The following is a 16,566-nucleotide window of genomic DNA, read 5'->3' on the forward strand; positions in this document are numbered from 1 at the left end:
ACAAATCAATAGAATGATTGCAATCTAAAAAGATATATTGCTGGAATGAGATCGTTCTGCATTTAGCATGCAACCAATTGGAATGTCTGAACTGTGGCAAGAGAATAGATTAAGTTTCAAGAGCACACGCCAAGAAGTGGCAAACTAGTATTTTATACTCTTATAAATCTATTTTAAAGGGCAAAATTCATCTTATTCATAGACTGAGGTCCTGCATACCAAATGTTATCACAGAATTTTTTTTTAGTCTAAACACCTACAATTGTAGAAACACCACTTTTGCGGTAGTGAAGTGATCATGCCATTAGAAGAAGAAACAGGAAGCAATATCCCCTTTCAAATTAAGTTAGCGGGGCTCCTTCTAATTTTATTTCCTTCTTAAACTCTACGATCAAATACAGACATGTCTCAGATGTCCTGTCGCAATTTTACTCTGTCAAGTCAGCTGTGGAAATTTCTTTTAGCTATAGTGGTAACTGTTAGCAAGATCAAAACTACTTAATAAATTCAGATTTACTGATTTTACAGCCTGGAAGTTGCTTAGTGGGCTAGCAAATACTTTTCAATCTCTGATTTAATTTTATCTTCTTTAAGAAAGGAAGCAAATAATCCTCTTCAAGATCAATAACTTGCTGTTGATCAGTAAAGTCAAGACTAAAGAAAGCTTGTAAGCATAATTCATTGCCGAGACTCTTATAGGACTGGATGCACGTGGAATTGCTCACGGAATTCTGCGTAAAGCTCCTGACATTGTTGAATGGATTTTATACTCTGAAGAACTCTTCACACTGAAAATGTAGATTGTTGTGTTATTCACTCTTAATTTAAGTGTTTATCCTTGGAATAGTTATACAGGATATATTTTGTGAGACTTACATTCTTGCCTACATCATCCTTGGAGCTAACTAGATCTTCCATTTCAGCTTTCAACAATTTGTTGGTTCTCTCCAGTTCTTCTTTGGCTTCCAATGCTTCCTCAAGAGCTCGGGCCAATGACAAAGCCTTTGTTTCTTTTTCTCTAGCTTCAGCTTCTGCTTTGTCCCTTTCATCTGCATATTTAGAAGAGATGGTTTTCTCTTCAGCTAGCATCTATAAATCAATAACATAAAATTCTCAGTTTGAACACACTCATTCTATTAATACAGAAAACAATTAAATGTAGGGTTTTCCATTGCATTAGTCTTGTCAATTATTATTGACTACAGAGAAAGGTCCCTGCATTCTGATGAACATATGAAGATACACAAATAACCACTGCACAAATAACCACTTCATAAAAAACTTAACCTCAATTTTTTTATAACAATGCTAATTCTCATCCAACAACTTACTCTCTCCACCTGTGACTCCCAGCAGAGTTAGGTTATAACATAAAGGGAATTAATCATACCTGATCAAACTTCTTCTGCTTTTTCTCCAGATTGGAGACCAGCTGACGTTGGTTGTCCAAGTCCATTACCAGATCATCCAGCTCCTGCTGGAGTCTGTTCTTGGTTTTTTCCAGTTTGTCATAAGAAGCAGCTTTTTCCTCAAACTGCTGCGTGAGCCCTTCAATTTCCTTCTGGAATTTCTTTTTGCCTTCCTCCATACTCTCTATTGTGCTGACATATTCTTGTAGCTTCTTCTTTGAGTCAGAAAGCTGAAATTTGAATTCAAGCAATGAAACAAGTCTTTATAGCACAGGCATTCTAATTTTGTACAACAGAGGGCTGCATATGACATCATTCAACGAAACGAGTGGTGTACACCTAACTCACTCAGTTAGGTGTACTGATAACTGAAACTGATAACAATCATTCATCTTCAACACCATGAGGCAGCCTACTAGGCCCATTGCTCCAGACTCCATCTTGAGGTGAGTGATCTTGCACTCAGGGGTAGCCAGTAGTGCTGTGGTCACACTCTTCAATGCATTAAAGAAGAGGGTGGCTATTGCCTGCCTTGTAGAATTCCACAGGCTACAGTTGGCCTACAGCTCACACACTTGTTGCTTCTGTTCTAGCAACAATAGTTCGTTGGCAAACGTACAAGAATAACTGCAGATCTGAACTCTGTGGACCTATTGTAAAGACTCAGCACCAGAGCTAAGGTTTTAACTGTGCCACTGTACCTGTATTGTCAACGTCGAAATATGTCGCTCTAGGTTTTGTTTTGCTTCTGCTTCTTCCTCCAACTGTTCTTGCAGGCTGTGATTTTCCTCTTCTAGCTGGCGAAACTTGGTAGTTACATTTAGTTTCTGCCGAGTTTCTTCCTGAAGCAGCTCCTACAGAGAGCATCATAACCAAACATGGTCATTTTCAGTTATTTTTCAGAATGTTTTATACAGGTAAGGTTATACTGATGGGAGGCCTACCTGTGTATCCTGTAGCTGAGATCCCAAGCTTGCAACATCCTTAGTGAGTTTGATTGTCTTGGTTTCTGCTTCACTGAGCAGACCGGTAACATTTTCAATTTCAACCTAAAGAGAAATCACATTGAATTGTTTCAGTCATTTTGTAGAGCTTCTATTTGCTCTTTCTCAACTATATTCGAGGCAGGACCAGAATGGACTCTTGAAGTACAGTTTGTAATTCAACGCCAGGGGACAACTAGCTCCTGTGCTTCTGAATCACATCTAGAACCCTACAAGAAGCCTATTTTCCAGTTCAGGTGCAACTCAAGATGGCAAAAATAATGTCAGAACACTAGATATTGCCACAGTTTTACTGAGAGAGTTTGTGAGATTTCAGGGCTATGGAACCAATGTACAACTGTCAGACATGTTTGGGGGGGAGGTTTCTGGGAATTCTGTCACAGGCAGCTTTATTGGACTTCCCTTTGTCCAGTATTGCTGAGAACAGCTCCATGCAAAGGATGCCTCGCTTTTGTGCCACAATCTCTCTGTCAGACTCCCAAGCTGACTCCCAAGCTATATCCAATGGAATGCAACTCGTAACAAAGGAATTGATTCTGAAATGTTGGTTTTCAAAACTATATTGTGTTTCCACAGGTTTTTACTACATAACACGCTAAGAAAATTCCGCACCCCTTCCTGCCCTGCACTTGAGAAGTTAACAGTTCTTGGGAATGGGCATTTAGTAAGAAGTGAATAATGGTCTGTACTAGCAACACCACTATGTAGGACTCCGAGTATGCCAGTCACTAATTAGCCTACTGAGCCTCTCAGGTCACCGAAGAAGGTATTTCTTACCTGTAACTTATGGACTTTTTCATTGAGTTCCACCCGGACGCGTTCTCCATCAGTGTATTTGGATTGTAGCTCCTGAAGCTGTACTTCCAGTTTCTTCTTTTTGTGCTCCACCTCTTGTTTGGCCTGATTTAGTGACCTGATTTCAGTACTCAGGTCAGCATTTTCTTTCTCTAGTGTCTGCTTGGTCTTGTCCAAGTTCGCTTTGGCCTGAATGCGTAAGGCAAAGAAAAATACATTGAGCAAAAGAACTCCACAATGTCTAATAGATAAACCCATTGTCCAGGTACTGGTTTTCCATTTACCCGTTTAAATTGCTCCAGCTGCTCCGTGAGCTCTTCCACAGCCTGCGTATGCTTTTGCCTCATCTCCTGGACCTGGGCTTCATGAGTTTGAGTTTCTTCCTCCAGAGCTCTCTTCAGCACTGTGACCTCCTGTTCCCGCTTCGCTCTGGAAAGCAATGCACTCATGAATGGAACTGCTAGCAGACAATCCAATCGCAGAGAAAATCGTGTTATTGCACAGCTGTGCGATAATAAATAATACCGTCAACAGCAGCACTTTTATAGTAGCCCCTTAAAATGACGATCTAAGTAAGTTGTGTGTCCAGTTCTGTGCAGGGTAACAATGTCACAGCCCAGGTAAGAATCCAAGAGTCATTTGCACTAGGGCTTGTCCTTAGAGCTCACATTGTTCCAGATGTGCAGCTCACTAGATAAGTCTTATACGATATTTACTGAAATAGTGCTTTCTGATTGTGTGTGTTTTATAGTGAGTTTTTAGCTACGTTTATTTTTCTACCACGTGCTAGATCTTTATACCTGAGTTCCTGTTGTGTAGCTGTGCTATCCAAGGTATCTTCAAGCTCTGTTTTCAGGGCCTCCAGCTCTTCACTCAGGTCTCGCTTTTGTTTTTCTGCTTTGTTTCTTGCTGCTCTCTCAGAATCCAAGTCTTCCTGGAGATCAGAGATGTGACCTTCCAGCTCTCGGATTTTTTTGAGGGCATTATTCTTCTGAGCTATTTCGTCTTCAAGCCTGGACAAAAAAAAAAGTAAGGTAAATATAAAAAATGTTCATCTGACTCCTTGGTACTAACTCTTAGCAGCTAGTTACAAAGTGTGTGGAGTTGTTGGGAGCTGGTGACTTCAATCTAAATATCCTAAATGAATTCATGCTGTGGTTGTTTTAATGTTACTAGGAGGTATAATTAATCCATGTCAGATAATATATAAAGTAACATGATAACTTATGTAAGTATAACATGAACTGTGCATTTAAAGGTGGTTTTCTGAATGACCTAATTTTTGCTCCTTTTGAAATATATAGGGGTTTTATCATTGGCCTTAGTGTGAACAGAATTAGGCCAACTCCCAGAGTTTTTGAAAATCCCATCCTAAATATATGTTTGAGAGTATGTGCTAGGCTCCGTGTTTAGCTCATTGCACAGACAGACCTAACCAGTTGAGAGAGAGAATGACCAAAGTAGAGGTGAAGTCTTCATCTCTTGGATGACATAGACAATTGGGAGGATCACTGGTATCTGCAGAATAAGGCTTTCTCAACTGTTGTACATGTAAGAAACTGGGCCCCCAATGTAGGAAAAAGATATGAAGGGAAATGAAGGGAAAATGATTGTTGCATCTATATGGAGAGACAGTATCCCAGAAGATATTGATGTATAGAAGGATCTTGCTGCTTCATGGGGGCTTCATGGTCAGGTCTAGGACTGACATTTCACATGGCCTGTGGCCTATTTAAGTCTTTGGAAACCTTCCTTATTCATTTTAATGGTTTAGGATCAGTGGCAAACGTGCAATAATTTGCAGTATATTTTGTCTGTAACCTGCACTTTTTGCTTCTCATCTGTGATATGGTGGCACCCAAAAGGAGTAATGACCACTAGGAAGAAGAGATGTCTCAGAAGTCTAGATATAAATCAATTTTAATCACCAATGCAATTAATTTTTAGCATGCTAGGTTTAGAGAAGGGGGAGGACCATCAGTGGGCTCAGAGTACAGAGATCTGATTCAGAGCTGAACTGCCTCAAAGTGTAGGATGGGGCTGGATGTGTGTGTTCAGGGATGGGTTTCTCCATGTCCAGATCTGGAGGTTCAGCTCAGGCCCTTCTGTGGGTAGGTGTTGGGTACCTGGCAAGAGCAGCCTGCAGCTCTTCCTCCTTTTTGGCCAGCTGCATCTTTAGTTCAGCAATCTGCGCCTGCAGGTCTGCAATCTGCTCATGCAGGTCACTGGCATCTCCCTCCAGCTTCCTCTTCGTTTTCTCCAGTTCTTGTCTGCTCTTCTCTTCTTTCTTTAGTCGCACTGAAAAAATAAGGATTCTTGTCAGGAGAGTGAGTCAGCCCAAGAAATTCCCAAAGGGACCTTGAACAGAGGTACATATACATGGAAAAGCAGAGAGTAAAACCATTGGAATTACACACAGAATTACAAGTCGTAAATTTCTTTTCGTACTGATGCGTTAGCGACTTGCTACCGGCACATGAATTTCAATTTCTGTCCATCCATACTGTGGAGCACTGCTTTTCCCATGTTTTCTTTCTTGTGCTGATTTTATAACCAAATAGGGACCTCTGTTCTGCCGCTGCATTTTTCCCATCCCATGGTTTTTGTAGGTTGGATTCATTCTCCAAGAAACACAAATGAAATTGTTCTTTTCTTTGCCTTTGACTGGCTTGGATTAAAAAAATTGTAAGAAATGAAAGCCTATGTTTCTAATAAATATTGTAATACTTGGTTCTAATTGGCCCTGGAATACTGAATCTGACAAATGACATTTAAAATAAAATGTGGAAAACACTCACACAAAACAATTAAAATTATATTTGTGCCTATTGGGACTCCATGACTGTCATTAAAAATAAAATTTACTTGGTAATTACTATAAAATTTCTTGTTCCAGCATTTCAGAAAACTTACATGGTAAATGGAGTTTTTTAAAATGCATGTCAAATGAACAATAGATAAAAAAACCACCTTTGGTTTACATTACCTTCCAGTTCTGAAATCATTGATTCATGTTTGTTTTTCAGCTTTGTAAGATTTTTGGCTTTTTCTTCTTCTTCTGCAAGATTTGTTGTTAAATCACTTATTCTCTCTTCAAGAAGTTTTCTTTCCTTAAGAAAAGTTTTCATGTATAGTTTGAATATATATTATTTGTGCTCATGAAATGCCAATGTACATGCTAAAAAATAAATTAGTCTTTCTGAATGCCACGTTTCCTGACGGTGTCATGCAGCACTTAGGGTATGTCTACACTACAGAGCTAATTTGAAATAAGAGCCCTTATTTCGAATTAACTGTAATAGTTGTCTACACATACAAACCGCTATTTCGAAATTAATTCAAAATAGCGGAGCACTTATTTTGAATTAAGTAAATCTCATTCTACAAGGAATAACGTCTAATTCAAAATAGCTAATTCGAAATAAGTGCTGTGTAGTCACTTAATTCGAAATAGGGGGCCTCTAGCCCTTCCCAGGGAGCCCTGGTGGCCACTCTGGGCACAACCAGGAAAACTTACTCTCCTCTCCTCCAGCCCTGGAGCCATTAAAGGGGTAGACCATGGCCACAGTGCCTGTGCCAGCTCCAAGCCTGCCAGTCCAGAGCCAGCAGGGCCCCTGATCCAGTAGCCCCAAAACATGAGCCAGCAAGCCTCTGGCAGCCAGCCCTCCACCGCTCCCCGGGAGCAGTCTGCCAGCTCCTAGGAGCCTGACAGGGGCTGGAGAAGGCAGGTGCCTTCCCGTTCCAGGGTGGAGATCATGGAGCTTATTCAGGTGTGGGGGGGATTACCCCAACTTCCATGATCTTAGCCCTAGATGGAGGAACACGGCTGTCTATGGTAGGATAGCTGCCAGTCTGGCCACCAAAGGCCACATGAGAACCCAGAAGCAGGTTTGCATGAAAGTCAGGTTGGTCCAGCGAGACCCCTAAACCTGAGCCCTGAGCTTCCCCTCCCCCTTCTTCCCCTTGCTTCCCCCTTTCAGCTCCCTCCTCCCAGGTTTCCCCCTCCCCTCTCCCACCTTCTCTCTTCCCCCTCCCACCTTCTCTTCCCAGTCTCTCCAGAGGCTCATCTCTCCCCCCCCCCCCCCCCAGTTTTGTTCAATAAACTTAGTTTCTATTTTTGAACATACGTGTCTTTTATTTGACATCAGGAAGGGGGGCTAGGGAGGGGTAAGTGGAAGGACATGAGGGAGGAATGAGGCACGAGCCCCCGGTGGGGAGGACTAGGGAGGCTCTGAGGGCTCCTTGTGGTGGACACTCTCCCTCAGAGCCTCCTGGATCCTGACAGCTCCCTGATAGACCCTTGAATGGCAGCCTGCAGCAAGTGCAGCCGGGCTGATGCCAATGACCCCATGAGACACATCGGGGTGCCCAGGGGTGTAGCTGAGTGCTGTGGTGTCCCGAGTACGGGCACTCAGGGCACTCCAAGACAGGACTGCTTTGCTGTCCCTCATTGAGGTAGACAAGCAAGCAAGGAACCCTGAGAACTATCTGTCTGGGGTGGGGGGTCGGGTCCCTTTAAGCAAGGAGCTCAGTTAGCCTCAGGCAGCAGTCCCACACACTCAAGTCCTAACCTGATGCCATGCCAGCACTGGTTCCGGCCAGCCTTAACTTCGGTTCAGGGTCCACTCAGTGTGGACATGCTATTTTGAAATAGTAAAACGCTGTTTTGAAATAGTTTTTGTGTCTAGATGTGTTATTTCAATTTAGCTTAATTTGAATTAACTATTTCGAATTAAGTTAATTTGAAATAGTGCTGTAGTGTAGACATACCCTTAGAGAGGAAGTAGAAACTGGTGGATGCTTTCTATGGGTATGTCTACATTAAAGAGAAAATCAAAGCTGCTGCCCTGATCTTCCAGGGTTTGAGAGAGCAGGTCTAGTGGAGACATGCTAATTCGAACTTAGAGAGGCACTCCAGTTGATGCCGGTAGTTCTGCTTCCATCAAGAGTAAGGGAATTCGAAGGAAGAATATTCTTCCTTTGACTTCCTGCAGTGTGGACAGCGCCAAAAGTCAAGTTAAGGTACTCCAGCTTCAGCTATGCAATTATCGTACTGAAGTTGCGTATCTTAATTCAACCTTATACAATAGTGTAGCTATACCCTATACAGGGCTGGCCTTACCATGAGGTGAACTGAGGCGGCCGCCTCAGGTGCCAGACTCTGAGGAGCGGGAGGGGCACCATTAGGACCCAGAGTATAGAAAATTGTCTACTGCTGGTGCATATGTATTCTCTCTGCAGTATGATGAGAGGAGTAGAACAGGAACAAGGCAGAATTGAGACCTTTCAAAGTTTTGGCCCAAGCAATGCAGCATGGGGGCATCATTTGAGCTCCCCACCTAAGGTGCCAAAATATTTTGAGCTGGCCCTGACCCTATGAGATTAACTGGACTATTAGGTTCTTTGTATCCACTCTGAGATGACTAATAAGCACTTGGTCTCCGATTCAGGATAGCATTTTAACATGTGCATACTTCATGGCTGTGTCTACACTGGGCCACTTATTCCGGAAAAACAACCGCTTTTCCGGAATAACTTGCCAGTTGTCTACACTGTTTGCTTGCTTTTCCGGAAAAGCAATGACGATCTACTGTAAAATTGTCAGTTTTTTTCCGGAAAAACTATGCTGTTCCCGTTCAGGCAAAAGTCCTTTTCCAGAAAAACTGTTCCAGAAAAGGGCCAGTGTAGACAGCACAGTAATCTTTTCCGCAAAAAAGCCCCGATCACGAAAATGACCATTGGTGCTTTTTTGCGGAAAAGCGCGTCTACATTGGCCATGGACGCTTTTCTGGAAAAAGTGCTTTTCCGGAAAAGCATCCTGCCAATGTAGACGCGCTTTTTCTGGAAATACTTATAACGGAAAACTGTTCCGTTTTAAGCATTTCCGGAAAAGGGTGCCAATGTAGACGTAGCCCATATGTTTATGAATCATGGCCTTAGAGTTTTTGGGGGAAATTTCCCCATCCAGAGGATTAGCACAAGGCCTATGTTTAATTAAAGCCCTCAAAATAGGAGATAAATGGTACGTGAAGTGCTGAGCTTCAGCCTACATCCCTAGTTTCATGCATAAGAAGTTATATCAGTTATCCCAGAGTGGGAGAAATATACATCCTTTAGCAAAGTTTACTGCACAATTGTCTTAGCTCTAGTATTCAGTTATTTTGGAAAACAAGTGGAACATACATCCATCAAGAAGTAGCAGTAATATATTTTAAACAACAGTTCAGGGGTGGGGAACCTTTTTTGGGTTGGGGGCCACTGACCCATAGAAGAATCAGTATATAAGCATATAAGCCAAAAAAAAAAAATCCTAACCCAAAAATGTGACATGGCCCCAACCAAGGAGAAAGACACTCTCACATTCCCTTGGCACAACAGAGGAGCCTAAGAAGGCCCAGGCTATTAGATCTTGTGTGCTCCAAATCCGCAGCAGGATGGTGGAGGAGCTGGAGTGCTAGCATAGGCTCCCCAATGCTGTAGGGGAGCCCTGAGAACTGTGGCGCCAGATCGAGGCAAGCTGGGGGCTATTAGATGATTATGTACAATTTTACAAGTTAAAAGGAATTAGTTAGGTTTGTGCATAGGGGGAGCTGTCTGCTCTTTCTAGGTTTAATATGGAATGTTTCCACTGATCTTGCTTCACTGCTATGAGGATTTTTGCTTGGAACTATTTTTACTATGAGAGGACTCAAAAAAATCAACAAAATGTGGATATTTAATAAGGTTTTAAATTGTCTAGGATAAACATGGTAAGGTTGTCACCAGTCCATTCCAGACACAAAGGCTATGTCTATACTGGGCCACTTATTCCGGAAAATCAGCCGCTTTTCTGGAATAAGCTGCGAGCTGTCTACACTGGCCCTTGAATTTCCGGAAAAGCAACGATGCCCTACTGTACAAAATCAGCCGCTATTCCAGAAAAACTATTCTGTTCCCACTCGGGCATAAGTCCTTATTCCGGAACACTGTTCCGGAAAAGGGCCAGTGTAGACAGCCCAGTAGTCTTTTCTGGAAAAAAGCCGCGAAAATGATGATCGGGGCTCTTTTCCGGAAAAGCGCGTCTACATTGGCCACAGACGCTTTTCCGGAAAAAGGGCTTTTCCGGAAAAGCAGCCTGCCAATGTAGACGCTCCTTTTCCGGAAAAACTGAAAACGGAATAGTATTCCGTTTTAAGCATTTCCGGAAATTCATGCCAGTGTAGACACAGCCAAAGAGCTTATGGCCTGTTAGCTATGTGACTACGAAGTGCAGTCCCTGCCAATGAGGTGGGGGAAGGGAGAAGAGGCAATTGCCCTGGGGCCCGGTGATTCAGAAAGGCCTGGGGCTTGCAGCCAGAGCCCCCAGGCTCTTTAAATTGCCTCCAGAGAGCCAAGTTCTCAGGGCTGGCTGGGCAGTGAAGGTGGCTACTACAGCACACTTCATGTGGCATGTGGGACTGGCTGCCCTCAGCCCTGACTCTTCTGCCTAAGGCTCCACACCTCCTCAGAACGCAGAGCCAGCCCCTCCCACCATGCCCAGGGGTAAGCAGGTCTTTCAGCCCCCTGATGAAGTGCTAAGGATCATTGTTACAATAGGAGGTGAAGATATTTTCATCGTACATTGATTCTGCGCTAAGTAGATAACTGGGCCTACAACACTGACCTTGGTCAGCTTGTTGTTCTGATCATCCATTATGAGAATGTCATCTTCCATTTTCTTTATCTTGGCCTCTGCTGTTACTTTCTCAAGTTGTAGTTTTTGCCTGGCAGCTTCTTCTTCTTCCAGCTGGTCCTCAAGATCCTTTTTTTTTTTGGAGAAACACCCCAACCCCCCCCAAAAAACAAATGAACTCTAGAAATGAATGTACTACATCAGCGGTTCCCAACCGTCGGTCCATGGCGTGGCAGCACATTGCTAGGCCAAGCTCTCAGCTTTTGATTAGACCTGCCCACTGGGGTTCTCCATCTGTCCTCTTCCCCATGCAGCAGTGGGGTGAGTGGGGTGGCTGGAGCCAGGGCCGTGGTGAGGCAGTCCCTACTGGCTCCAGCTCCGGCAGCTACTATGTGGCCTGGCTAGCGGGGCTGCACGGAGAGAGGCTGCGGTGCTGGGGGGCCAGCTGAGGCCGCGTGATGGGTGGCTAGGGCCTGCTCTAGTAGGAGGCTGGGACCTGCCATGGCCATGTGGTTGGGGCATGGCTGGGACCTGTTGCTTGGTGGGTGTGCTGGGGCCTGCTGCAGCCGCATGGCAGGGGGGCCGGGACTTGCTCCAGTGGGAAGGGCTGGGGCCTGCTGTTCCCGCATGGCAAGGAGGCTGGGACCTGCACCTGCATGGGGGCTGGGCTCTTCCACGGCTCTGTGGCAGAGGAGCTGGAGCCTGCGGTGGCCAAGTGGTGGGGGGGCCCAGGACCCGTTCCACCCAGTAGGCAGCTGCTCAGGTAGCTGGGGATGAATTACATAATATGGGGTGGAGGCAGGAGTCAAGGTTGGAGTGTATGAGAGGCCTGGAGCTGGGGTACATATTTTGGTGAACCAGAAACATTTTATTTGCATATTTGCATATTCATTGTTTGGACAAATGTCCAAACAGTGAATATGCAAATATGCAAATAAAATGTTGAGGGTCCATCAGAAGTTTGTGAATGGGTTTGTCAGTCCCTGATATAAAAAAGTTTGGGAACCACTGTGTACTACATGACCTGTTTCAGGCCTGCCCAAACTTATACTGGTATATTAAAAGCTTTGCTAATTTTAAGAAAGGTTGTGGCAATGCAGAAGAGAAGATTTAGTAATCTAGCTATTTAGAAAAGAAAATCTTTAAACATTTTAAATTAGGATTGGGAAAGAACATGCCTATCTACTATAAAAAATAATGTGGAGGGGAAAATAGCAGAAAAGCGTCCCTACTGTAGTATAGAAATAAAGCAGCTGCTTTCATATGATCAGTAGTTGCCAATTTTGCGAGCTAGGTGCAATTGTGTGAGCTGTGCATAGGTTACAGTACCAGCATTTGTTGTTGCATCTTTTTCTTTTCTGTTTGCAACTGGTGACTGCGATCCTCCTCTTCTTCAATCCTGGCCTCCATTTCATGCAGGATCTCCTCCAACTCTTGCTTCTTAGCAGATAGACGGACTCTCAACTCTTCAGCTTCTGCGTACAGTTCAGTCTCAGCCTGAAGCTGCTCCTGAAGGAGATTCTTTTCTTCATATAGCTATGCAGATAAATGATAGGCACTTAAAACTCGGATCACAAGTTACTCGGTACAGCATTTCTTTAAGAAATGACAAATACATGGAGGTTGCCCGGAGGAGAGCAACCAGAATGATAAAAAGTTTAGCAAACTTGACCTATGGAGAAATGTTTTAAAACTTGAGCCTGTAACCTATTGAGAAAGGATAACTGAGCGGGGATCTGTTAAGTCACATATGTTAAGGGCTCTTATAAAGAGAACGATGACTGATCATTTTCCATGTCCACTGAAGGTAGGAGACAAAGTAATTGGGTTAATTTGCAGCAAGAAAGATTTAAGTTTGATATTAAGAGAAACTTTCTAATTACAGTAGATAAACTCTAGAATAAGTTTCCAAGGTAAGTTGTGAAATTCCCATGAGTGGAGCTTTTTAAGAACAGTTTAACAAACACCTGCCAGGGATGGCCTAGGTTTACTTGGTCCTGCCTCAGTGCAGCAGGCTGGACAAGATGATCTCCTGCACTTCTGTGATTCCATGGTTCTCCCAGACTGCCACTGAATAGAGATTATTACACTGACAGAAGAACTAGAGGTACAGACTCTTGAAGTCTGTCAGTGGATTGCAATGTGCTTTGGTTCAGGTCCATTGACATTAAGAGGATACACAAGGAGAACAGATCCTTTTGCTGGTGTTTTGTAACATAATGAGGTTCTAAGAATAAAATCATTGATAACATTTCCAGCAGTCCAGAACTGTATATCACCTGATTATGTTTCAGCTCCAATTCCTTCAATTCACACTCTGCTTTTTGTTGTCTTTCCTTCGTTCTCTGTAGCTCCTCATCTTTGGCTTGCATTTCTTCCTCTTGGCGGGTGACTTGTAACAATGGTTTCACCTGGAAAAACCAAGTACAGATGTTCCTTTTCAATATTTATTTTAGTGATGCAATAGTTGTCAAGAGTGCCAGACTGACAACTCTACTGATGAACTTTTTGGTAGTAGAGAACTATAGCACAGTCCCTTGCATCCAAGCTTCCCCACACCCTGGGGCTTCAGTGATATGCTTAAAAGGCCACTTCTCTGTGAAAAAAGCTATTTTATTCTTCAGGCCATGTCAGACTTTTGACTCTCTGAGGAGACGGCTCATGAAGGAGGACAATTACAAGAAGATTCGATGGGGGGTGGTTATGATGCAGGGTATCTCTTCATTAACTCATATCAACTTCGAACATGAGATTAAAGATCTAAACATGCTAACTTTTCTTGTGTGGTACATTTTGAGTGGTGGATTTTCATCCTCTGAATAAAGACAGAGTGACCCATACTTCTAATAACATTTCAGAATGTGCTCAACACTTTTCTGACTATGGGGCTAATCCTACACACTCTGAAATCAATGGGGCTCTTTCATTGATTGCTATGGACTTTGGAGCAGGCCCTATAGGTCAGTAAAAGTCCTTCCTCCTAACATGGCTTAGAATCCTAGACCATCTGTCTCATATGGAAGGCTGAAGAGAAATTCACGGGCTGTCAATCACTTACTTTAGTGAAGAGTCTCCACCATTGCCAGTTCCTTAGCTTCAGGTAAGCAGAACAGTTTCTCTGAATGACCCTCATTGCTGTGAGCTGCTGCTGCCGCTTAGCAAAGGCCCTATAATTACATACAAAGCAACTTCCTTCAAATCACCTAATAGGCATGAGCACAAGTTGTCTGCATGATACATTTCAAACAAAGTGCACGAATGTGGTGATTCTGTGTGCAAGTTTGGGGTGTCTGGTGCAAACTCTCCTCCCATGTAAGGTATATGATCATTTGTGGTACTCACAGGAAAGGCAGCAGTTTGGTTTGTCTTTTCAATATTTTATTCTGCTGCTTTTAGATGGTTTAATTGTAGATATGGGATTCAGCCACAAAATGCAGATCTGAGGATGGATGTCTCCAGAAGCTGGGTATGTAGGGGGTTCAGATCTAGGCTTTTATTCAGGACCATCATTTATTTCATCATAACATATTTACATTTGTCTGAGGGACTTATCGCAGGGCCCAAGGGAAGAGCCTTTACCGTTCATATTTTAAAAATGGGCTTTTAACTCTTCGAGTGCTTAGTTGGTTCCAAATTAATTAGAGGTCTGACTCAAGTGTCCAATGTTTCAGGTCCAAGCTCTGTATCAATGGAGTTTAACACTTTACAGATAGCAGCAGCTGTATTTATCTCTAGCTTCCCCATTTGTATCATACAAACACAGAACAAAGACTGTCCTTACAGTTCACAGTCTTAAGTAGATGAAGTACTTCTACTCTATGTAATTGATCTAATTAGATTATTGGGGGGGAGGGGAGGAACAACTATGTCTTCTTATGTATATGTACTGCACCTGACACCTCTGTATTACAGTAATACCCAAAATATCACAATAACCATCAACCTCATTACAAAAAATTCTCAGTCTACAGTGCAGATCACGGCAGACCATGCTATACATGATGCATTGCCATAGACTTTGGTGAGTTTTTGACAATGCAGTCTTACTTTCTTGCCAGGTATCCTCGACTTTGAGCCTGGAAAGCAATAATGACATCTGTGATTTTCAGGTCTCTTTCCTCTTCCAGATGAGCCAGGACACCAGTTCTGAAGAAGATTTTACTTTGTCCAATTCTGTACAAGTTGGGATCAAGTTCTAATGCTTTGATCTATTGGGAGGGAAACAAGGATGTTTTGTTGACTCTGTTATTACAATACAGTCAAATAGTTTTCACAGGAATGATTTTTTCCCTGTAGAAAAATTAACCATTTTCTTGTAAAATGTATAGTCCTGACTTTATTAGTTTTGGTTGAAAATGTTCTGCTCACCATCAGTATACAAGCCTGTTTCCCATCCATAAATCCCTTAGGGATAGCGTTAGCAGCAAGAATTTCATATCTGTAAGCAGAGATGGCATACAAAGAGAAAACAGATTATTCAGCGCATACACAATCTTAGTTTCCACACAAATGAATGTGTATTAAGCAGTCCAGAGCATTTGGACTATTTCAGTGTCTTACCTCTGACGGAATTCCTGGAAGACAATTCTGTTGGGGAATCCTTGCCGGCAGATACGAATCCCTTCCAAGACACCATTGCATCGTAACTGCTCCAGCACTAAATGGGCATCAAGTTTGCCAGCCTACAGAAGGAGGACATTCTCACTTTTTGCATAAAATAAATGAGGAATGAAGATAGAAGTTTGGAAAGTGTATTATTGGCTTAACATTATAATGGAAGAATGGCCTATGAGGAAAGGTTAAAAAGATAGGCATGTGTAGTCTTGAGAAAAGAAGACTGAGGGGGGAGCTGATAACACTCTTCAGATAGGTGGGCAACCTGTGGCTCATAGGCTGTATGTAGTCCATTGGGATTCTGCATGTGGCCAGTAAGACACTTGGTTTACCATTGCCCATGCGCAGGATTGCCAGGATCCGTTGGTTTCCATTCACATCGTTTTTTTCTCCCAGCAGTATTAGTAAAGTGACACACACAAGAGCAAGGGCACATGAAGTGAGGTGCATGCTGATTGCACACAACGTTGATGGTAAGAACCAGGTGCTCCTTCTGCCTCCAATCAAAATGCTGCTACAGTTCAATCAACACTTCCCACCTCCCTCCCCACAAATTCTAGGTACACACGCGGAGTTAGCAAAACTACCCCGTCCCTGCAGACCCTTCTTGGTTATGACAATCTGAGCGGCCCACTGAGATGAAAAAGGACCACTCATGCAGCCCACTCACTAGCCTAGGTTGCCCATTGCTGTACTAAGAGTTGTTATAAAGAGAACAGGGATCAATTGGTCTCTGTCCACTGAAGGTAGGGAAAGAAGTAATTGGCTGTATCTGTAGCAAGGGAGATTTCGGTAAAATTTTCTAACTACAATGGAGTTTCTAAGCTTTCTAAGCTCTGGAATAGATTTACCAGAGAGGTTGTGAAATACTCATCGTGGGAGGTTTTAAGAACAGGTCAGACAAAATGCCAAGGATGCTCTAGGTTTACTTGGTCCTGCTTCAGCATAGGGACTGGGCTTGACAACCTCTCAGGGTCCCTTCCAACCCTACATTTCTAAGATTCTGTAATACTGTCATCTACATCAGTGTTTTCCAGGCAGTAGGTCTTGGTCAGGGAGTGGGTCATGGGAATGTTGTAGGCCCCACTGGAGC

The 16,566-nt window shown here is 43.2% G+C and overlaps 1 protein-coding gene across 4 annotated transcripts in view; it reads right to left on the minus strand.

Moving 5' to 3' along the window:
* MYH11 (myosin heavy chain 11) overlaps window positions 1-16,566 on the minus strand; it is a 113,088-nt gene that overhangs the window by 17,789 nt on the left and 78,733 nt on the right. For all 4 annotated transcript variants that reach the window (XM_075899365.2, XM_006119591.5, XM_075899364.2 and 1 more), the window contains 16 exons: window positions 15,420-15,541; window positions 15,228-15,297; window positions 14,907-15,067; window positions 13,918-14,026; window positions 13,139-13,270; window positions 12,189-12,395; window positions 10,851-10,988; window positions 6,195-6,318; window positions 5,335-5,506; window positions 4,009-4,221; window positions 3,493-3,637; window positions 3,191-3,397; window positions 2,354-2,458; window positions 2,111-2,263; window positions 1,391-1,639; window positions 877-1,089 (listed from right to left, as the gene is read on the minus strand). In XM_075899365.2, the coding sequence (XP_075755480.1) occupies window positions 877-1,089; window positions 1,391-1,639; window positions 2,111-2,263; window positions 2,354-2,458; window positions 3,191-3,397; window positions 3,493-3,637; window positions 4,009-4,221; window positions 5,335-5,506; window positions 6,195-6,318; window positions 10,851-10,988; window positions 12,189-12,395; window positions 13,139-13,270; window positions 13,918-14,026; window positions 14,907-15,067; window positions 15,228-15,297; window positions 15,420-15,541 (2,520 nt within the window). The remainder of the gene's footprint in view (window positions 1-876; window positions 1,090-1,390; window positions 1,640-2,110; window positions 2,264-2,353; window positions 2,459-3,190; window positions 3,398-3,492; window positions 3,638-4,008; window positions 4,222-5,334; window positions 5,507-6,194; window positions 6,319-10,850; window positions 10,989-12,188; window positions 12,396-13,138; window positions 13,271-13,917; window positions 14,027-14,906; window positions 15,068-15,227; window positions 15,298-15,419; window positions 15,542-16,566) is intronic.

This window comes from Pelodiscus sinensis, chromosome 15, assembly GCF_052426305.1.
Source record: "Pelodiscus sinensis isolate ZL-2025 chromosome 15, ASM5242630v1, whole genome shotgun sequence".
Lineage (NCBI taxonomy): Eukaryota > Metazoa > Chordata > Testudines > Trionychidae > Pelodiscus > Pelodiscus sinensis.